Below are 24,781 nucleotides of genomic sequence, written 5' to 3' on the forward strand. Positions count from 1 at the left end.
TTTATAAAATTTTAGTAAGTATTAAAAGTTTAAGTTTTGTATTGTTATCAATCATATTTAAAATAAAAATTCTTTATTTGTTTCCATTAACTTATCAACTTATGTTTTTGATTTTTTTGTATTGTATTAAATAACATTTTTAGAACATTGGTTTAGGACTTAAACTGTTATTTGAATACACTTCGCTAAAGGCTTTTTTCTTTTTATCATCAACTCCTAAGTATGGAGTATAAATTTTAAAGTATGACCTTAATGCCCTTCTACTGTTAATGGCCCCTCTTTGGCTCCTTTGCAGATTATGGTCTTCTATTTATTCTATTTGAATGAAGTGAATAATAATTAAATAAAATGAAAACGAGACAAGCTTAAGTTTTGAAAGAAGAATTTTAAATAATGAAGAATGCTCTGATGGTAGAGATGAAAAAAATTGTGAAGGAGGAATTGGTAGTTGAAATAAAAAAGGGATTTGCAAGTGAAAAAAAATGTTAAAAACTGCTAAAGAAATTAAAAAAATTAAAACAGATTTAGATACTACAATTCAGTTTATGAACTCAAAGTTTGAAATTGTTGTGAACCAAAGTAAAGAATTAACTGACAAAGTAAGCAAGTTGGTATATGATAATTAAGTGACAAAAAACCAGTTAAAAGGTTTGAAAGAGGATAAAAGTAGTTTAAGTTCACAGGGAGATTTATCGGAAAAAAATCTTATAGGAAAGAATGTTAAAATTACCTAGGTAGTACTTAAGAGTGATAATGATTAAGAGTTTAAGTTGGGCGGAACAAATTGAAATGGTAAAAGGTAAATTACTAAAGGCAATTGGTGTTGTTTACAAAACAAGGTACTTTTCAAATGAAAAACCTTCATACTTAATTTTTAATTCCCTTTTTGTGTGCCATATAAGGTATGGTCTGTTATGCTAGGACAGAACCAATAAAATGAAACTTAATGAAGTTAATGTACTCTTTTATAAAACACTAAAGTGCATTCACTTTAAAAAGTTCAACGAGAGTGTAAAAAATTTGAAAATAACAAAAAAAAAATTAATATAAAAATTTAATCAAATATGAGTTAGGAGTTTGAATGTTTTTTACTAGTAAAATTTATGAGTTACTTTAAAATTATAACTAAAATTCATTGCCATTAAACAAGGTCTTGAAAAAAATATTTTCTTACCAAATTTTAAAAGCAGTAATGCTCATAAATAAATGGCTAATTAAGGTAGTTAACTTTGAATAGACCTACCTATTAAGTTAAAAGACTAAAGTTATCTTGGAAAGTTCCAGGTTGAACTAAAGGATAGTTTATTAAATGATCATCTAATTCAAGAGAGTTTGCATGAGGTGAACAGGAGATTTTTTTTCTTGTTATTATTATCTACAGGGTTGCCACTTTACCTGGAAACCTGGAAAAACCTGGAATTTGAGAAATTTTGAAAAGAAAAATCTGGATAAACCTGAAAACTTGATCAAAAACCTGGAAAAACCTGCAATTTTTATAAGTTAAACATTTTCAGTTGTAAATTTTTGATTTGACATAAAAAATCTATCATATAATAAATATTTTTTGTCATCATAAAAAAACTTTTTATGTTAAAAACACATTTAAATTAACTTTACAGTATCTTTCAATGCTTTTATAGTGTTTAACACAGTTTCTTCAATAGAAATTAACTTGATACTAAAAAAAAACCAAAAAGTGTGTAATTTTTAAAACCTGGAAGAAATTAGGAAAACCTGGAAATAAATTTGAAAAAATGTGTTGTAACCCTGTATCTATAAACATAAGATTATTTTCGTCTAAGTAGGTTTTTTTTTTTTGAACAATTTAATTGGGTTTGAATAGCATTGGTTTAGTCTAGTTTATAGAAAGTTGTAACATATATATATGTATTTTATTTTTCTGTTTGTAGTTTAATAGTGTACTAGTAAACAATTTCATAGTCTAAATTTTATATGTGTAAATAAAATTAATAGTCTCTAAAAATACTTTTGCTAGAAAACAAAGAAAGTTAAATATTTAAATCATGAGCTGAATTCACAGATAAAACTTAAAACTAGTAATGAGTTGACTTATTTTATTATCATTAGTGTTTTTGATCTTACTTGTTTCATTATCATTATTTTTTTTGCAATAATAAAATAAAAACGTGTTTACAAATAGAAGTATGTTTTTATAGTTGTTTATATTATTGTCTTGGTGTAGTTAAATTTCTATATTTAGAAATTTATTGAAGATTCTAAAAACTGATAGTTTTAATTAAAAGAATATATTTTTTTATACACTTTATCTAGCTTATGCAAAAATTTTTCATTAAAGATACTGCTTTATTTTACTTTTACTAGAACATTGCAGCTTTATTTTATATATTCATTGTTATTATATCTTATTCTTTTTTAATGTTATAGTTTTTATCCATTTTTACTTTTTTTTTTTAATAAGTTGAAATAAGTTAATAGTAGAGTACAAACTGCTAAACATACATTGAAAAATAACTTCAAATTTATTTACTAATTTTTTATTTCTGTTTTTTAACTTATATAAAAGGTTAAATTATTTGCTAAAATTGTTGATTTATTTTAATATGAAAAGCATTTCAGATAGAGTTTACTATATTTTTTTTGTGTTTATAATGTTAGATACATGTGTATATAAAACTTATTTTAAATTTTAGAAAAATGTTTAATATTAAAAAAAAAAATAGTTTCATTTTTCATAGAGTTTTTCGTTTTATAGTTTAAACTTTGACTGTAAATATATTTTTTTTTTATTTGTCGCTCATTATAATTTTGTTTAAGTTGGGTATGCAACTCGATGACTTTGAGCTCTTTTTGTGTATCAAGGTCCATGGACCAAAAAATTTTTGATCATGTTTTTGTTTTTGTTCAATAAACAACTCTTTGTGGATTACCCTTAAAAAAAAGATAATTGATTTAACTGTAAAAGTAATGACTAATGTAGATTCTTAGCTAAGGGAAGTTAATATTTAATAATCTTGAAACTGGTGAATAAAAACAGAAATAAGGCTACAGTATATAGTAACTCCTATCTTAGTAAATAATAAAACATCGATCAAAGAAACTACGTATTTAAATATAAAAAATATCTTGCTAAAGCTAAACTTTAAAAGGTCATCGATGGTGCTAAAAAAGCTTTTGTTAATAAAAATCTTACTCCAAAAACCAAAAAATGTTATATCATGCCAATTGTTTCAGGGAAAATACAACTGGAGATATGTTTGGACAAAAAATGGAATATTTATTTTTAGGAAATCTAAAAGCTATGATGCAGTCCCACTTAGAAACATTGTAGATTTCTAATAGAAAAATTAGTTTGATAAACTAGATCTATCTGAATTTATTTATAAAGAACAGTATATATGATGTCTAATATTAATAATAATGTATATACATGTCTCGTTTGTAAAAAATATTGATAGTGATTGTATTTGTTGTAATATAGGTGACCAATGGTTGCATCATCATCATATTAATTAGTATAAAAATACAATTACAAATCAAAATTTTACAAAATAAGCAGTAAAACAACACTAGTTAAGAGTAACTATTAAGTTAAGAGCCTTAGTGTAAGTTTTTATTTTAAAATATTTTCTTTTATATTTATTAAAAAAGACTCTTTTAAACTAAAAAGTACCTCGCGAGCTGCAGAAATTAGCTTCGAGGACCGCATTTGGCCCGCGGGCCGCAGTTTGCCGACCCCTGATGTTGAGTATGCAATAACGCATGCAAATTTTTTCAAAACTTTGTCAGTGTAATTTATGTAATGTATAGACTCATTTGAAATATTCAGCCTTAACATTAAACCAATTTTAAAATCATGTCCTAAACGAGAATGAAACTTTTTTTTGTAAACTTTGTTATAATGCCACGTTTCCAAGTACACTTCTGCAGGCAGATTAAATATCAAAGAAGTAAATAATGACTTACGTTTGTTACATTAAAACATAAAAAGCTTATTAAGAAACATATCTCTACTAGAAGAATTAATATTATCCTGTAAAATTTCACCAGTCATAGTAGGGGTCTGTGAAAGTTAGTTAAATAAAAATGTTGATCTGGACACCATTATAGTACAAATACACATTTCACTACACAAATTCCTTATCAAAAGCAGGAGGAGTTGGTATATATGTTAGTTACTTTATAATATATACAGTTAGAACAGATCTTGTTTTCACTAGTGAAACTTATGAGTCTGTCTGCTTGGAGATATCAATAAGAAAAAATAATGAAAGTGTTTTAATTGAATTAATCTTTCCTCCTTCAGTAATTTCAACAAGAGACTTAACTAAAAACATTAATATACTTCAAAATAAGGAATTTTGCATAACTGGTGACATTAAGTTCTTTAAGAAATATAGAAAACATTAATTAAAAACTATTTTAATGGTTTTCATATACTTGGACTTACACGCTCAATTAATGTACCAACTAGAGTTACCCATCAAGGATAAATACTAATCGACCACTTTTATTATATAAAATAACCAAAAAGTCCAGAATACTCAAGTTTTTTGTTATCTGATATTTCTGAACATTTTTCATTATATGTAAGACTTGTATGTAAGACTATTAAATTGTAAGTTTTCAAAAACTGAAAAAAGTGCTAAAACTCAATTTTACCTGAGCTATTCTAAAATCAACAGTAAAAAACTCTCAACTGATAGCTCTAATATTCTTTCTGAAATTCAAATATGTAAGATTACTAATTCCAAGGATTCTATAAATTTATAGTTTGAACGTTTGTTAAAAAAACTTAAGGAAATAATTGAAAAAAACATGACTACAAGAAAGCTGTCAAAATCCAAACAAAAATTAATGTTGAAACCCTGGATAACTAAATGTATACTGAAATCTATTAGGTATAAACAAGACTGTATAAAATGCTGTGCAAATATAATTTTAGTTTTACACAGAAAGTAAAGACAAAAATTAAAACAATTTCAAAGAAAAGTTATTTTGAAAAAATATCACAGAACTGTTATAAAAGTTTAGCAGATACTTAAAAGATTATTAATGAAACTATTAACAGACAAAAGAAAAGCTATGAGTTTGCTCACAAACTTGAAATTAATGAAAAATCCTTATCTAAACCAGTTGATATTGTAAATGACTTAAGCTATATATTTCAAATATTGGAAAACAAACTTGTCTAAATACAGTAAGCTACCAAAACTTTTCTACAAATGGCCTAAAAAGTTACTATAAGAGTTTTGTCTGGTTTGAAATTCATGAAAAAGGAATATCTGATATTATAAAAAGTTCAAAATCAAATGTAGCAAATGGTGCTGACAACATTTCTGTTAAAATGCTAAAACTGATGAAATCTCTTATAGCACCAGTATTTAATAGACTAAAAACTTTGCATTTTAAAAAGGTGTATATCCTAGTTCTTTGAAATTGGCCAAAGTATTACTAATATATAAATTAGGTTCAAAAAAAGTTCCAGCTATTTACAGACCAATTCCACTCCAGTCAAATATCAAAACAATCATTAAAAAGGCTATATATATTCGATCATATAGTTTTCTTTAGTAAAATTAGTATACTTAATAGCTCCCAGTTTGCTTTTAGAGAAGGACATTATACTACTCTAGCTTCATCAGAGTTTGTGGAGAGTACACTGACTTTTTTTGTTGAAAGTAATGCTGTTTTGCAGTGTTGTAAAATTTAAGTAAGGCATTTGACTGAGTAGACAAAAAAAATTTGTTAAACAAGTTAGAGTGTTATGGAATTAGGGGAAAACTGCTTAAATCTTTGGAATCGTTTCTCACTGAAAAAAAAAAACAGTTTGTAGATTTAGCAGGGTATACATTAAGTTGTGTAAGCGTCAAGGCGGGAGTGCCACAGGGCTCTAATTTAGGACTCGTGTTCATCAACAACTTAAAACATAATACAACACAATAAGTCATAAACTTTGCTGATGATACACTTTTATATACAACATTTAAGACAATCACCTATAAAAAAGATAATGAATACCTAAACTTCCAATTAAAAATCGTATCAAGATGGTTAATGGACAACAGGCCTAGGCTAAATTTAAATAAAACAAAGTACATGCTCTTCTATTCTGACAAAACTGATATTTTGAAAATCATAAATTTAGGTATAAAAATTGGCAGTTCAACTATATAAAAGGTAAATAATATTAAATATTAGGTTTTCACAATTGACAGTTATCTTAATTGGTCTAACCATGTTGAATCATTAAAAACAAAAATATTAATGACAATAGGTATTTTATACAAAACACGATAGTATTTAAATTAAAACTCTTTGTATTACATTTTTAATTTAATTCTGAAGAGTTATGTTAGAAACGAATTACTTAGTTGGGGTAGAGCAAGTAAAACTAAATTTACAGAGATAAATTAACTTGTAAATAGAGCTAAAAGGTGCATGAATTTTAAAAGCTGGAGTGATAATGTTACCAGTATGAAAGTAAAAAAATAAAATTATATGTTGAAAACATGTTTTTGTATGAGTTAGGAGTCTTTATGTAGTCAAAAAAGGTATATTGCCAGTAAATTTTAATCATTACTTTAAAAGTATAAACAAAGTTCACAATTATTTAATAATATTTTAAGAGACAAATTATGTATCTGGTATTTATTAGCATGAGGAATATTTATCTTGAATAAGTACTTTACATATAAAACAAGTATAAGAAAATACTGAATGTTTTTGCTTTTTGCACTTAACAGATAGGTCTGTAGATTTTATTAGAACAGGTTATGCTCTACAGTTAATGATTATACTCAAGTTTTTTTTTACATATATAAAAGGAAAATATGTCAAACATAGCAATTTCACTACTTCTCAATTTTGTTTTATAATTGACCTTTTTGTTGTAATTTTAAGGGATGTTCTTGTAGAGTGAGCAACAAGGAAAATGTGAATGTACATGATCGAAATTTTAGGGAGGAGACGTTGTGGTGCCCATGGTAGATTATTGTATAGACTATGGTTTTTGTAGTTAATATGGGCAGTAATGGGTTTTTAAAAGATTGCACACTTTATTTTTTTCTTTTAGAATTAAATTCTTTGTTCAGTTAAAGGATAAATATTACATTTACATTGATCTTAAAGTTAAATTAAATTAAATTTCCAAATAAAATGGATCAAAGTTTTTTACAAATAAATGGTGTGAGGCTTGATGACCGAAAAGTCTTTCTTCACATTAATTCGTTGACCAAAGTTGGAAGCGTTCACATTTTTCTTTGTTCTTTCCAAACTTCTTAAGCAGCCCCGAAGGGAGCTGTATGACCGACTTTGGAAACCTTTGTCTAAACCATATGAATTAAACTAGCTAGGATTTTAAGTACAAACTAAACAAAAGAACTGATTTAAAGTTTTAGTTATTAGATTATGAATAATAAAAAACATTTGGTTTAAACAAAATTTTAAAAATAGTCCAATTATTCACAGGTGTTCCTTTCGACATGCAACGTTTGATATTCGACGGAAAACAATTGGAAGATGGAAGAAGTTTGTGTGGCCACAACATCAAAGATGGATCAACTGTTCAACTTGTGTTGAGGATGCAACTCAAAGTGGAAAGGTTGAACAGTGACCAGTTCACAGTTGAAGTTGATCCCCAAGACACATGCTCAGTTGTTAAAGCAAGAATTCAAGATGATCAAGGTATTAGTACAGTTCGTTTTGTTTCAACTAAAACACTTAAATTTGTTAGTTTTTTTATAGCTTAAAGCTTTAACAAAAACCATTGATATACTTTGCAAATAAAATATTTGGTTTAAATTAGTTAGTTTTTCCACAATTGTGTTGAAGAATAGCAGTATAAAGTAAAAAGTAATTTACTTACTAGCTAGATTAGTTTTGAAAATTAAAATAGTTTATTTTTTTATTATGTTAAAAATAAGTACTTTAGTTTATTGGAATTAATGTTGTAACAAGTATTTAGTTAAAAATTTTAAACTTTGTCTTATAAGTTCTTTACACTATAGTAAATAAACTACTTAAGAAATTTAATTAAATACACTAAAACTATATAACTAGATATATTTCGTGCTGTTCTGATTAATAGTTACAAACTTTCTTAACTAAAATTATATAGCTTTTAGCACAAATATACTGTTTTAATTATAAATAGTTATAATGTAAAAATTTTGAAGTTCTGTTGTTTTATTTTATATATTTTATCATTAGGATTATTTGTTAGCCTAATAGGTTTTACGGCTTAGTTTGTATGTAGTGCATAAAGATTTTATTTTGAAATAAATAGTATTATAAAAGTAATGCTATCACACTTTGCTTTTATTATACTTATGTCCCTGATTAAATTTTTTATAACAGTCGGTAAACGAGTATAAAAAACTTAATAATTTTCTTTTTATTTTTGAAGGTTAGCTTTATGTTTTTTCAACTCACTACTGTTTGTTACTATATGTCAGGTTTACCATTTAAAGAACAAATTTTGGAATTTGAAAACAAAAAGTTAGAAGATGGGAAAACATTGATGGATTACAAAATCACGAAAAATTCAACAATTGGTTTGAGACTAGCTGGTGAATTGCAAATTTATGTGTATTTTTTGGACGGAAAAAGAATAACCTTTGTTGTTAGAGATTCTGACAAAACTGAAAGTCTTAAGGATAAGATCAAACAAAGTGAACGTAAGTGTTATAAATTTTTGTATGTTATACTAGTAATATCAATAATGGTTCTATTCATATGAACCAAAAATCATAAGATTATGTAGTTTGTGGAATAACTTTTTTTTATAATAATTTTTTGTGTATTTTATAGTTGACTTGTGGTTACAGAAAATAATAAAACAATTTTCTTTCAAAAAGACTAGTTTTAAAGATCTATTGTATTATTTTAGTTTATATATATGGTTTGTATATAATAAGCCAAACTATACTAGTGAGTAGTGAACGTTAGAAACAAACTTTGGTTGATAAAAATGAAAGTTTGTATTTATTGTGAGAAAGTAGTTTTAATGTTTAACAGTTTGTAAAAAAATTGTATTTAATTATTATTAATGGATTGGAAATAGAATTTCTAAAGACTAAATATCGGACAAAATGTTATACACAGTTTGATAGAACTGATTTTTTTGTTTTTAAATTGTATGTAGATAATTGTTACTCAATTTATTCAAGAAAAAATATAAGCTGAGTTAAGGGTGGTTTTTCTATTTAAAAAAATAGAATCACACTGAACTTTTGCATTATTCTAAATCAAAATTTAGGCTATGTTAATAACACAAAAATACTAAAAGTATTTACAATTACAGCCAGTTTTCTTACCAACGAAATAAAGTTTCTTAAAAGTAATTATGAACCTAAAAATTTGACACCTTTTCTAAAACTTAATATGTTAAATTATATTTTTAGAGGAGTTCTGAAAATCCTATAAGTTTAAAGTTTTTTGAAGAAATAGGCAAATGTTTAGTTTCTTCAAGCACTGTTATTAGAATACGCAGAGTTTAAAGTAACTTTTGAGGTGGTTACATTTAAATTTATATGGCTGCTAAAAAGTACTCAAAGTACACAATAAAAAAAGTATTTTTTGAGAACAAAAACTCTGTTCTACCCATCTACGTCTGTGGCTTTATGACCACACTGTATTAACAAAAACTCGTAAGAAAATTTTGGGAAATTTTGTATTAACTCTTATTAACCATATATTTATTTATACTGATTAAATTATGGGTAACTAATGTTTTTTTATTGCTGTAGTACTTATTTATCAAGTTTTTGTAATTGTGTTTATAAAAAAATAAATTTAACTTAAAAAGTTTTATGATTCTATATTAGCTGAAAGCTCTTCTTAATAATATAATATTGAGAGTAATTTTCAATACTTCTTTCTTTCATACTTACATTTCTTTGGTGTCACTTTTATAGTTTACGACATTAAGCCTCACATATATTCTCAAGCCTTTTGTATGTGATAATAGCGTTGCACTAACAATAATGTAGTATAAATACTGTCAAAAATATAAACACATAACATTTTTTAAACTTTCATTTTATTTTTTTAATCGATACTGTTGAAAAAAAGATACCAGAATTTATAAACTTTCACATGTGTATGGTACTTGAGAAAGTATTTTCATGCTGAAAAATTAAAAAAATTTATGAATCAAAGAGTAAAATAACTGTTTAATTATAACAATTTTTTTATCATTAGGTATCCCTAAAAGGCTTCAGCGTTTACTCTTTCGAGGAAGGCAATTTGAAGACAATGATAAATTTTCGGACTTTAACGTCAAAGATAAGGATACCATTCACCTGGTACCAAGACTTATTCCCAACGACGGAATACTTATAAAAACGGATAGAAAATCGTTCAAAGTTCGTCTGTTTACAGATGACTCAATAGAAGATATAAAGGAAAGAATTGAAGAACACGAAGGTATACAAATAAAATGATAAAATATTTTTCAACACCATAAAAAATATGGGCAATCTTTTAAGTAGTTGGACTTATTAGAAATTTTTTCGCGGTGAAAACAATAATTAAAAAACCTTGTTAGGCTGAGCAACTTTGAGTAAAATTTCTATTAATAAATTCAAATATCTTCTAAAGCAAATTGCAATGAAATAGGATTAGTATAAGCACTCTGTTTGTTGAAAATAAAACTAAATTAACACATTTTAAAATATTTTTCACAAAAAGAAAAACTCTATTTCTTACAATAAGAAATAATGTCAAAAATTTAGACTTTTTAACTCTTTTATTCAAACAAATTTAAAGTAATTCGATTGTACATAAGTATTTTAGTTTATCTAACTTTATTGAAATCTAGCATATATTATTATTTTTAAATGGAGACAACTAGTCATCTTTATTTAATTTTAACTTTATCGAGTTAATAATTAAATATAAACATTTCGTATTTGATAAAATGTAGCATATAAAATTAAACTAATAATAGTTTTATTTTTTTTAAACTTTAAAAATTTCACTATTATAAAATTTATTTCTAGTATGTATAGCTGTTTTAGTATTGTATAAGTAAATCTATTAAAACCTAAAACAATTTCAAGTTTTGTTAAAAATATAATGAAATGTTTTATTTTAGTTTGTAAGTCTACATTTGACAGCAGTCTTAACTTCTTACAGTATATTGAGATTTATCAAGATTATTTAACTTTCAGGCATATCAGTGGAGGAACAATGCTTGAAGTTGGGGCGTAGAAAGCTGGAAGACGAAAAAACTGTGGATTTTTACAAAATCACACACAAGTCAATACTTCGCTTGAGTTTGAGATCATAGAAGATCTCTCTAATGCTTTTAATACGCAGTATAAATTGTTCTACATCTTAATAAAAGTGTGAATGTTAATTAATTTGTAATTTATTAGCATTACCTTCAAACAAATTATTTAGCACTATATTACAGCTCACGACCAGAATTCTTGCGTGAAATACTGGTGAACTAAACCGCATTAAACTGACATTGTAAACTCACTTTTTACACTTTTAAAAGTTTATTGCTTTGAAGCAGGGCTTTCTAAACTTTTAAGTTAACAAAAAAACTTAATTATTTTTTTTATTTTAATTTCTGTATGGTATTTTTTATATTGCATATTTTCACAAACAAAACTAAACAAACGTAAATCAGAAAAAAATATTTAGAAAGAAACTCAATGGAGAACTGTAAAATTAATTTCATTAACCAAAAATAAAGATTTAAGTTAATTAAAATCACAAAGTATTTGATTTAACATTTTTATTTGACTTAATAAATCATTCATAATAATTAATAGTTTAAGAAACTTCCTGGTATCTAAAAAGCCTTACATGATTAAATGTAATTAAAAAATATTAGTGAATAATTGTGTTTTCGTGTGAACCATTTTAAAGGTTTTAAACTTGTATAATATCTAAAAAACAAACATAAACGGCTAAAAGAGTATACCTTAAATTATTAACATCTATTTAAAGCAAGTGTTTAACATTCATTTAAATTTAAATTCCTTTTGTTCAGTTAAACCTTTTTTTTTTTAACAACTTGTGAAAAAAAAATCCAAGTCTGTGACAACAAAAATTAAATACAATCCTTTATATAATTTAAACGCGCTTAACAACATAGTAATAAAGTTTGTATTAGATAACAAAAAGTTGGATAGTTCCTTAATTTCTAAAATTCAAATGTACTCTTGTACGTTGTACAAATGTAAAAAAGGTTAAGTACTTTACAATTTTAAAAAGTTAACATGTATATTTCATCCTTAAAACCACAAGGTTATGAGGATGAAAGTAAAAGATGTAAAGGATTACTTAACAATAAGCTTTAATTATCACATAATTTTTTTGTTCAGCTCTAAACAAGCGACATTAAGTAATTTTAGTATATTGTTTTAATAGTTTTAAATTAAGTTTGAATTAAATCACCAAGTTTATTCTTAATAATATCCTAAATGAATAAATTCTAGTAATAGAAAAGTCATTTGTATTATAATTTGTTGTTTATATGTCATAGAATAATCGTTTTTGTGGTTGTTCAATTTAAGTTCAAAGTATTTCGAATATTTTTAGAAAACTTACTTAGAACTTATAATAGACAGAATGTAAATAAATAGAGTTTCATATTATCAGAAACACATATGCTAAGTTATTATTGGTTTACTTAAAAAGTTTAGATATTTTTTTTTAGTTTTTATTTTTTCACTGTCTTTTACAATAACTGGTTGTAAATTTTTAGGTGAATACTTTAGGTGAAACTTAAAAATAATTGTTTCTTCTTTATGAATTTTATTAATAGAAAAACCTTAAACTTAGTTTAAGTAAAGTTTTAATGCTTAAAAAAACAAGCATACGTCGTATAGGTAATAATAATATATCTATATAAAGTTATAATTTGTTAAAAAAGTACGACTTTAAAAATACTGGTACATATGTTTTATAAAGCTTTAATTTATCATAAAGCTTAAATCACCAGCTGGTTAAATTGAAAATAAAAAGCACTGTACAAAACAAAAATGCAAAAGTTATGCAAAAAAAAAACATTATGACGTTATAGTGTGCATTAAAAAAAATCAGTACGAAAATTGATATTTCATCTAACTAATCAAACAACTAAAATTCACAAAGACAACAGTTAAACGACTATGAAATACTTTAAAATTTATTGTATTTTAAGAGGAGCTTTTTGATATGTTGACAAGACGATATGATTTTGTACCTCTTATTTTAACAACCTTCATTTTTTAACGCATACAAAACAGCCGTTAAAATAGTTTTTTAAATAAGAGGAGCGAATTTATATCGTCTTGTCGACATATGAAAATGCTCCTCTTTAAATACAATATATTTTGTTGTGATTTTTAGTTGTTTGATTAGTTAGATGGAAGATCGATTGTTGTACTGAATTATTGTAATGCACAATATTACGTCATACTGTTCTTTGTTTATTTGCATAACTTTTGAATCTTTGTTTTGTACAGTGCTTTTTATTTTGAATTTAACTGGCTGATGATTAAAGCTTTATAAAACATATGTACAAGCATTTTTTAAATCGTACGTTTTAAATAAATTATTTAAATTCCCTTCAAGTGGGCTTTATAAAAGGTGTTTAAGTTTGAACTACAGCAACCTCTCGCTTATTTACGCACATTGTGTCCACAGAAAAATTGTGTAAAGATACGAGAGATCTAAAGATACGATAGGTTCTAAATATAATTACGATAATGGCTGTTTTTTGATATTGCTTCTAGTTAAAATTAGACTAGGAACTTCCCGCATTTAACAATTTGTTTACTTTATTTCTAAATATAAAAACTAAACATAAAACTATACATAAATAAAAAAAATAGATTTAAATTTAAATAAAATAACAAAACTTGTAGAAAACTTTACTTATTTTTAATAGTAAGTACATTTTATTAAAACAATTTAACACTACTAAATATACTTTGTTGGTATTTTGTATTTACAAAATGTTTTAGTAAGTAATTAAGTAAAACTTTAACTCAAGGTCAAGCTATTTCTTTTTGATTTTGAACTTTTTTTACGTATATCCAGCGTATGACGTTAAACTGTTCTGGTGTATGACTCGTTAACCGAAAGGTTTTTGTATCCAGGTCCTCGGAACAAAAACCTTTTGAGCGTATTTTTTATCGTTCAATAAACAGTATCGTGAATTAGGTTTTAAAAATTAAAAGCACAGTTTTCAGAATGGTACTGTAATTTTATTTTTAGTTAAAGTTTTAAACTAGATATAAAAGAATTCATTTTTTATTTTATTTTTGAGTAGCATTTACTATGTTAGTATTAAATTCAAGGTACTAGTAGATGTCATAAAATCTGTAACACAGATCCTAAACAGCCGTCCTCTAACCCAGTGGTCTTTAAGCTGATAAAATTTGTTGCACACTAAACTGCGTAAAATTATTTCTGTGTACCGCTAAATTACGCCGCTAGTGGTATAAACACGTAAGGACTTTTATTTTTTTATAAGGTTGCTGCAGCATTTTCTGTGCTTTGTTTTTAGAACCTTGTTTATTTATTCATGGAAAACTACCAAAAATTTATGCACTTTTTTATGTTTCAAAAACTAAAAGTTGTTTCATAAATCTTATTATCACAATGATATTCTTACTTGTATCGCACAATTTTTACTTAAGAAACCATATAAAATAACCATTCTGAAAATATTTACTGTATCTAACTGGGATTCGGCCAGTGAGAGGTAAAACTTACATTAGATATTCTAAAAAGTAAAATGTGTACAGAAACTTTTTTAATTTCACTTATGGGAAAAAAACTTCATAATTAAAAAAAGTCATATATAATTAGCAATTTGGCAAAAATAATTTACCTATTTTCGTGTGTCACATAAAACTTAAGTGTTCTGGCCAGCTAATATTTTAATTTTCTACATCTTGTCCGCTGAATGAAAAAAAGTGCACAACCCTAACTTAGATATTAATCTAGTAAAACATTTCAACAATTCAACTGGTACTTGGTCATCTTAGTATGATGCAAAATTAACTAATTACTGGGCATTTTATTTCCATTAACTTTTTTTTACTAAATCTTATTTTATATAAACAAGAAAGCGAAAAAACGACACTAAATTATAGAATGAATAGATAAAAAAATTCGACTAACTTTTTGAACCAACAGAAATCAAGTTTTTGAACAAAATTGGTTATAAAATATCAGTTTATTAAAACTGGAAACTATTAAATCTCATTCAAGATTTAAAAAGAAACTAGCTTGAAATATTTAAAAAACCTTAAAAAATAACCAAGCTGGTCTGTTTCTAGTTCAAAATTTTAAACCAGCTTGAGTTGTCCTGAAAATTAGAAAAGTTTTATACTGTACAGACTTTTTCTTAGTATATTAAGTATCATGAGTGTGTTGCAACATTGTGTTACTGTACACTAAATATTCTTTACTTTATATTTATCTTAATGCGTTTGAATTTAGTTGTAGATTTAAATACAAAAGTTATCTAAAATTTATAAAAAAGTTTAAAAGAATAATTGGTTAAGAGAACTAACTAACATTTTAGATATCCTAAAGGTTTTATGATTTCCTTCTTGTTTGTGGCTAATTAATGGAAGGTCCTCATCTCACCAATGTTTGAACATTTTTAGAAGAACTCACTGTTGTTCTTTTACGAGTGTGATAAGTTAGCTTACCTCGGTTTTTTGAGTGGGCCCCTTAGAAAAAATAGGGTTATTGTATATTTTTATTTCATTTCATGAGTTTGAGTAAACAAATTTATAATTTTTTTTTTTATCTTTATAATAATATGTATATAACCGGCTATATTTTTTTTTTACTAACTGTCAATATTTTGCTTTATTTGGCCATAATAGATTTTATTTATGGATTTTTTATTTTATGAGTTTGAATTCATAATTCATAAAGAACTCTATTAAAGCCAAATTGTGCAAAATATTGACAATTAGAAAAAAATATATATAGCCGTTTTTACACATGTTATTAAGAAGAATAAAAAACATTATAAAAAAACCCATTTTTTCAAGGGGCCCCACTCAAAAAGTTGAACTCTAATCCATTGAATTTTTTTATATTTAAAGACAAAGTACCGTTATCTAGAATAAAAAGAAATTAATTAGCTATTAATACAAGGTAAGTATTTAGATCCAAAGTTTGTACATTTAAAAAAAAAATATTCAAGTGAACTTCACACTCGTTGTTTTATTTTCATTATAACTTGTTTGCTTATTCTAGAGAAGAATTGTTCAACTAAGTTGATTACAGCCTTGAGAGTACTAAAATAGTCAAATAGCAGAATAGCTTATAAAGTAAATTCAAAAAAAATCATCAGGGCTGAATTTCAATACAATGTTAAACTTATCGTTTAGCTAAATAAATAAAATAAACTTAGAATCTTTTAAACACACTAAAAATTTCGTGCAACCGTAACTTAGTTTCGTGCACCCTTACAAAAATTTGTGCACACTAGTGTGCACCAGAGTACACCTTGAAGACAACTGCTCTAGCCAGTCCGCCTGTAGCAGAAGCGTTTTGTAAAAGTCTGAGAGACAATCTAGTCTAAGATAATCAGGAAAGAAATTATTCCATTAATGTTAAGAGATCAAAAATATTAAATAATAACTTCTTACTTACAAATTAGAACGAGCAGTTTTATAGAATACCTTACTAGGAGGCAAAACTAATTGACCTCTTGACTAAATGTATATGTACTTTTTTTATTAAAATGTTTTTATACTTAAAAAGTTTACCTAATTAAATATGCATAAAATGATAGTTAAACGGTAACTTAACATGCTTATGTCTCTAGTAAATATTAAAATAAAGAACTTAATCATGTTAAAAAAATTACAAATTAAAAACAGTTAAAACTATATTACCACTACATCTTTAGAGGATTTTAAATGCTAAATGGTTAAAAAGTCACTGCAGCATAATATGAGATTATAAATTCTTTTAAAACTGAATACAAAATAGGAATTTGAAAGTTCAGTTTCTATTTGGTTAAAGCCTCGAAAAAATAAAGTAATATGGCAATATTCAAGTATTTTTTTTACTACGTTCAACACGATGACAAAACACTAGCACTACGAGTACAAGTGTTTTATTAATATTACAAAAAAAAATATATATAGTAAAAATATCAACACAAAAAGTAAGTTTCTAAAGTAAAACTAAAAAATTAAATAAATACACTTGAGAAGTGTCTAAAAATTAAACTTTAATAAGTTAAATTTGAGCTGACTTCTGTGTAAATCAATTGTAGGCATAAAAGTAAAAACTTATAAAAAGTTGTGTTATCTAACTTACGAGTAAAAGTAACTAAACCAGCTAATATATTTTATAATTTCTACTAAAACTATTTCAAGTTTCGCTTCATATAAAAATTAAAAAAAAAATTATACATTCAAACTTCAGACAAAAGTGTGCCTGCAGATAGGGCAAGTGTTATGATCAGCGAACCATTTTTCAATGCATTCCTGACAAAAAGTATGCTGACCATCACATGTGAGACGCATCATTCTTCTACCGACTTCTACATCTTCCATACAAACTGAGCATTGGCTTCCTACGTGTGTTTCGTCAGATATTAAAATCTGGAATCCCTGAATTCTTTCTGGAGTCAAACCATGCTGCTGAAAATTATCTTTGAGTGTTCAAATTCGTTGACTAGTTTCAAAGAATTCTAGACAAAATTTATAATTAAGTTTTTCGAACATTCTTTCGTTTTTACGTTTATGTCGATGCATTTTATCAATTTTGTTTAAACTTGTGTTTAATCCTACAGTTTTGGTGCCTTGCTGAAGTTGTTTTGTAAGCCTTTCTGTATTTTTAGATATCTTTTCTTTCATCTTTTCTAATTCAACAGCTTTTTCGTCGAACAGATTACTGAAATCGTAAAAACTTTTACGTAACTCTGCATGAAATGTTTCTGCTTGGTCAAGATTTCTCACATTTTGTAGACCATCTTGCCAATTCAAATATAGTTCTTCCAGGTCTCGTTCAAACTCTTCGTTAAATATCTAAAATTTTTAAATAAAAAAAAGTCAATTTAGTTTAATAATAAGTTCTATTTCAAGCAGATTTAAATAAAATGATATAAAGTCAAAAGTATTAAATAAATAAGTATCATCATCTTAATGTGAAAAATTTACATATTCTACAAAATACCTACCTTATTTACTTTATGTTGATTACAGCATTTATACTGAGCAAGTCATAAAATACAGCTATGCGGATAAGAAAATACAAGGTTAAACAAAACTACTCTTTTGTTATACTTTATTTAAGGTCAGGTAAAGTTTAAACTTTGTTATAAAATATTTTAAACTTTTTAGTTTAAATTAATAGAAAACTTAGTTTTTAAACAAATACAAAACCAATTTTTATGCTTATAGAATAGAATTTTCTAAACTTTTTATGAAAAGGCCCCCTTTGAAGAAAAAAAAAACTATTGACCCCTTCAACAAGATTTTTCAAAAAACTAACATTGAATATCTAAAAGAAATCTCATTTTTTAGCCTTATAGCTCCCCCTATTGCGGCTTATTTCCTCTATTTTCTTCCATTATATTTATTATTAGTTTCAAAACAATTTTTAAAATCCCTTAAACCATTTTTATTGCTATTCTTCATCAACCTGAGAATAAATAATGTTATTTGTAATTTATGTCTACATGGTCCTCTCAATTTCTCAAACTGTCCCAAGATGCAATTTGGCCAATTTTTTAAAACCCAGTTTTATAGATTTAGTTTAAATTAAACCTTTCTAATATAGCTTACAAGTTAGTTTGTTGAACATCAATGGTTGATAGACTTTTTTTATACACGGACTTTTTGATCTGAGTTGTACACAACTAGAAGTCAAGAAAAAAACTAAGACTACCATGAGTTAAAAAACATAAAAAATAGAAATTATACTAAGTCAGTCTGAATTAAACTGGTACATAATAACCTATGTTATTCCTCTTTATCCTAACTTACAATATGTTATTTTTTAAACTCAAAATTTTTGATTTGTCCTATGTACACTAAGTATCCTGAATGTGTGGTAAGTACTGAAATCAGTATCTTTTTACAAATGGTCGAAAATATTCTTAGGAATCCAGGCAACTCAGAGAAAATTTAAAAACTATATTTAAATTTAATGCAGGTGCATGTTTTGACGAGTTTCCTATGCAACCCCTAAAAATCAGATATAATTGTTGTATCTGAGCTGTAAAATCTGAGTTGTACACATCTAGAAATCAAGAAAAAAAAACCGAAATACTGTATTATTTTGTTATACTAAAACCATAAAATAAGAGTCCAATTTTATTTTAGGAAAGGAGATTATAAACATTCTACAGAATTTTAAAAGTTGGAAGAAAATCAAGGCTTCCTGTAAACAAATTTGTATTAGTAATATATACAAAAACATACTTCTTTTAAGAACACTTTTATATAAAAGTTCTATAAAAATTTAAAGAATAATTTTTTTTGTGTTTTTAAATTGCTTTTATATACAAAGAAATTTGTTTAATGATTTTTGTAACAATATATCATGTATAACTTTCAACAAACAGAAACTTAAAAAAAATAGTATTAACATTTCAGACTAATCAGTTTTTTGACATAATAATTATTTGCTATAAAATCTTTATTTTTAGGAACATGTTTTAAACTAAACTATTTTTAATAGTTCTTTATACTAACTTAAGCTACCTTTACAAACAGTATTTCTATCTTAAGTGTTATTCCTCCATAAAAATAATAAGGTGATCATAAAACTTATACTTATTTTTTTTACTGTTCTCAATGTGTACACAAAGATGTTGACTATTCTTAAAAAAAAATTGTACTTCAACATTTCTTTTACTTTAAGTAGAAATTTTTAACTAATATTTTTGCAATTTTTTTTTAATACACATAAGCTCTAAAGAATAAAAACGGTTGCCTTTTTTAAATTAATAAATAGCTTAAGTGACCAAACAATGTCCTAAATGACCTTTAAATATCATGAGTCATTTTAATTTCATAAATCCTTAATATATTTTTAACTTTTGAACAAACTACTCATATCTAATGTTTCTTTTAAATATTAACAAAAAGCTTAGTATGTAAATGCTTTAATGATTATTGTTTAATATAATTTTTTTTTGAAATGAAAAACTATTGAAGCTAGTACAAATGAATCTCATTCAAGATCTAAAAAAATATGTCCTGACATTAAAAAAAAGACTTTAGACTATCATGAGTTGAAAACATAAAAAATAGAAATTATAGTAAGTTAGTCTGAATTAAACTGATACATAATAATCTATGTTATCCCTACTTTTCCTTAGTTAAAAGATATTTTATAAAACCGAAAATTTTGAGTTGTAATGTGTACAATTAGTATCCTGAATGTGTGGTAAGTACTGAAATAAGTACCTTTTTAAAAATAGTCGAAAATATTCTTAGGAATCCAGGCAACTCAGAGAAAATTTAAAGACTATATTTAAATTTTATGCAGGTGTATGTTTTGAAGAGTTTCCTATGCAACCCCAGAAAATCAGAAAGAAACATAATAATAACATGATTTAGAATTATTATTTTTTAAATTTAATAGGAAACTCAACTGTTCAGTAACTTTTTCTATCAAGTTAATTTGATTCCTTAACGTTTTAATGTAAGTATTACAAAATAAAAAATTCTAAATATTAAAAATTTTAGTGCAAAGCAATCAAACAAATACAAAAAAAACACATACCTCATTATCTATAATTTCTTTTACAATATTAGCCTTTGAAATGTCCTTAGCTGCTGAACTGCGCTTTGGTTGTGAATTTCCTTCAGAAGATGAGTTGTCCATGACTTAGTTTGTTTAATTTAAACTTTAAGCAAAACTGTAAATACATTGTTGGTGAAGTCATTTTTGATTTATACAATTTCTTTAATATATATATTTATATTAAAAAAAGCTATTAATATAGAATTAATCCCAATGATTTCAATAAAAATTTCTTGGTAACCTGCAAGAAGGATTTGAAGCTTAAAAGTAATTTAAAAGTGGTTTAAAAAACTTTAAAAATATTGACTGTTATATTTTAATTTAGTGTAAAAAATAATCATGACATCAAAAAGACAACATTTTTCTAGTAACATATGATTTACCATGAAATTATCGTTTTCTAGAAACATGTAGCCTTTGTAGTTTAAAATTATTTAATTTATTAACTTATAACTGATGTTATACTAGCTTTAAATTTCTTATTCTGTTTATAAAATCTAAAGTTCTGGTTTTGAATCTTTTCAAGACTATCAAATATAAAACAATATACTGTATTAAAGTCATAATTTTACATTTTTTGCAGTTTAAACCTTGCATCTCAGTTATGTGTTACTAAATTGTTATTGATTAACGTTTTTTGATTACTTTAATTAGGAGAACTTAATTTCATAAATTAAACTGTTTAATAATCTGCAAAAACCAACGTTAAGAGCCAAGAAATATTTTGCCAAAAATAAAAATAAAAACTATATCAAAATTAGACTTCAATGCATAAAATGTCTGCCATCGAAAAAAATGTTACTTATGCAACATGAAAATTGGTACACTGTTAACTATAACGACTACAATTTTTGAGTCGTTATATAAAAAGTGTTTTGTAATTTCCAATTAGTTAGATAAAATAAGATACTCATAGTAAAATTAAAAATTTAATTATCTAATAAAAACTTCGAATAAAAATATAATATGCTTAAAAAACGAATATATAGTAATTGTCTTTTGAATAAAAAAAAAAACTCAGTAACCAAATTAAAAGTAAAACAGAGTAAAGTTTTATTTAAGCAACAACATTTTTAATTATAATTTGTTTCAAAAAATAAATACTTAGATATAACTAGGAGTTAAACAAAACGTAGAAAACTGTAACATAAAGTACAAAAGCTTACATATCTAAAGTAAACTAAAGTGGTTATGACTTTTAACTTCGATTAAATTAAAAAAACTAGTTTAATAATTATAAACTTTTTACGAGGTGCTACGTATTATTATATTCTTTATAATTCTAAATGTTCTATTCTAAATGTTCTATTTAGATTCATTTTTAACGGATAACATACTAACAAAGCAAACATAAAACTTTTAAACTGTTTCTTTTAAATTTAATATTAATAAGAGTAGTAAAGGTAAAAAAGTAATCAACGCAAAAAAAAACTGTAAACAAAGTATCGAACAAAGAAAAATTTAACAAATTAATATAAAAAATTGGTAATCTAATTCTTTTTATTATTATTCTATTCTTTATTCATTTCATTTAATTATTTTTATAAAGAAACGTACTCTTTATAATATTTAATAGTATATTTTATTTGTATAACTTTGATAAACATTAAATAAGTATTATAATTAATTATAAAAGGTTTAGTTTGTGGTGCTTCTATTAATTTAATTTATTATTAAGCAAGTCTAAATATTTGATACAAATAATGTGTTTACAGAAAACAGTTTTAAACATGAAATTAATACTACTTATACAAGCTGTAATTTTATAACTGCGTTTAATATATAAATTAGTACGTATTATGCTATTTTTATTATTATTTTGAACTAATCAAAAATTAAACTTAACTATTCTGTTATGTATAAAGCTAGTTAGCTTAATCGCTGATTATTAGAAAACAATGTAGTAAAGCAGTTGAAATAGTTTTAATTATTGCAGTTTAATAAAAGAAGATATTTTAAAAATATTACATATATATAAAAAAATATTTTTTAATTCTAATTTTAAAGTTTACAAACGTACTTCGAACTTTTGATATATAATATGGAGTCAACATTTAGTTTTAACTCAACATAGAAATCAGAAACTACAAGATGATCAAATCAGAATATTTGAGATGTATCAACAAACAATATTTCTAAACAAACATTTTTATTATATATATGTATAGATATGTTACTTCATTTTAGTTTTTTTTTGGTTAGTATTGAATAATATATTGAGCCTGGTTACCTCAACAATATTCACAAACATAGTTAACTAAAATCATTTAACAAAATATAATAGTCCAGCTTTAACACTTAGTTTATTACAAATTAGATTAAGAATAAAACTCAGAATATTCAATACTTAAGTACAAAACATAATAAAAAGCCCAAGTTAAACTTATAAAATAAATATAACGTGTATGGCATTAGGAAGGAAAACGTTTAACTTAAATTAACTTAAATTTTGTTGTAGATATACTCCTTCAAATCGTCTAGCAATCCTTTAGCACAAAATTTAATTCTTCAGTCAATTCAAACAGGTGAGAAAAACCTTTTTTGTAGGCTTAAGTAGCTGTAGCAAGGCCTTTATCAGTAGAACCTAGTATAAAATATTGAAATGAATAAAAACTGAGTGCAGTCATAATTACAAGTGGATGTGCAGGATCGAATTTTTATTGTCAATTTCATAGGATTCTTCAAATAACTTCAATGCTATACACGTTTATGCGTCTTAATCTTGTCCTGATGAAAGTTTGGTCTAATCGTGAAGTTAACGTGCTAAAAAACATTTGTAATAAACAGTAGCTTCGAAATTAGTACCACCTTTCATCCTTTCTCTATCTAACAATTGAATAACTTCATCACATAATCTTACTATTTCTGATTTTGCTTTATTAATCAAATCGACAGCTTAAACAGCAATTGACAAATCTTCGTTTTCAATTTAAGATGAACTGTCTATATTCTTGTTAAGCTTTTAAGGCAGGAAGTTCATGAAAACATAAATCTATTTTTCTTGTGGCACGTAGACAACATTTATTTGAAAATGCTACTGAAAGTGATGACTTTCCGACAATAGTTATAAATTGGCCAAGATCTTTAGGAGAAACGTCTGTGTAAACGTAAGACAGTTCTAAAAAGTACTGAGTCTTTAAATAAGTTGCGTTAAAGGTTATTTTGTTAAATAACATTCAACAAATAATGATCTTTAGTCGGTTTTTCAAATAATAAAACAATTGCGATGTGATAGTTGTAAACACCGTAATTTTAAAGACAACAGCTTAAGATATTGGTACACTAGTAGTTGGTATGTGCATAAATATAAATATTGCTCACATGTTAGGTTATAATTACAATGACAGTTGTAATATGTTAAGAATTACATTAAGAAAAACTCGTTTTGCTTAATTAGTTTCAAAGTTGAAAATAAATAATAATAAGTGTTGTTAAAATTTTTATGTTTTTTTTGAAAAGCCATGATTATTTAAATACTAATTTAAATGTTTGATTTTTCTTTTATCACCAAACTCAATTTATTTTCAACTTTAATTTGGAGATTGTAAAAACAATTTTAAGCTTTAAATCAAATTTAAAAGAAAAATTTGAGAAAACATATTTCTTGTCGCACTTATATGAAATTTGGGTAGCTCTCAAAACTGCACGAGCGTACAAATTTGCACGAGGGGACAAAATTGCACAAGTATTTAAAATTTCATGAAAATGTTTTTGCACGAGACACTTTTGCACAAGGGGATAAAATTGCACGAAGACGCTTTTGAACGAAGGGTCTCTTTTGCACGATAACAGTTTTGCAAGAGCAGACAATATTGCACAAGCAGACAATTTGCACGACCTGAATTCTTTTTCTTTTTTTTTTAATTTTTTTTTACCTTCACCGTTACACCTAAGAAACCCTTAACCCTTAACCTCGGTCAGAAACTTTTTTTTCCTATCTATTTTTTATTATTTTTATTTTAGTAAAATCAAAAAAAACTACCAAATAGTACAAAAAGATATATACTAAAGTATGTGGTTTTTCGTTTTTAATAGAGTTTAAAATTTTTAAAATTTTTTT

At 25.2% G+C, this 24,781-nt stretch overlaps 1 protein-coding gene across 1 annotated transcript; it reads left to right on the forward strand.

Annotated features, from left to right (window-relative positions):
- Positions 1 to 393: 393 nt before the first annotated feature.
- Positions 394 to 11,272, forward strand: LOC145828933 (polyubiquitin-B-like). The gene is made up of 5 exons (XM_082936678.1): positions 394 to 472; positions 7,450 to 7,665; positions 8,436 to 8,657; positions 10,183 to 10,407; positions 11,154 to 11,272. The coding sequence occupies exons 1-5, from the start codon at positions 394 to 396 to the stop codon at positions 11,270 to 11,272; spliced, it is 861 nt and encodes a 286-aa protein (XP_082792804.1).
- The last annotated feature ends 13,509 nt before the right edge of the window (positions 11,273 to 24,781 follow it).

This window comes from Thalia democratica, chromosome 2, assembly GCF_965202585.1.
Source record: "Thalia democratica chromosome 2, ktThaDemo2.hap1.1, whole genome shotgun sequence".
Taxonomy (NCBI): domain Eukaryota; kingdom Metazoa; phylum Chordata; class Thaliacea; order Salpida; family Salpidae; genus Thalia; species Thalia democratica.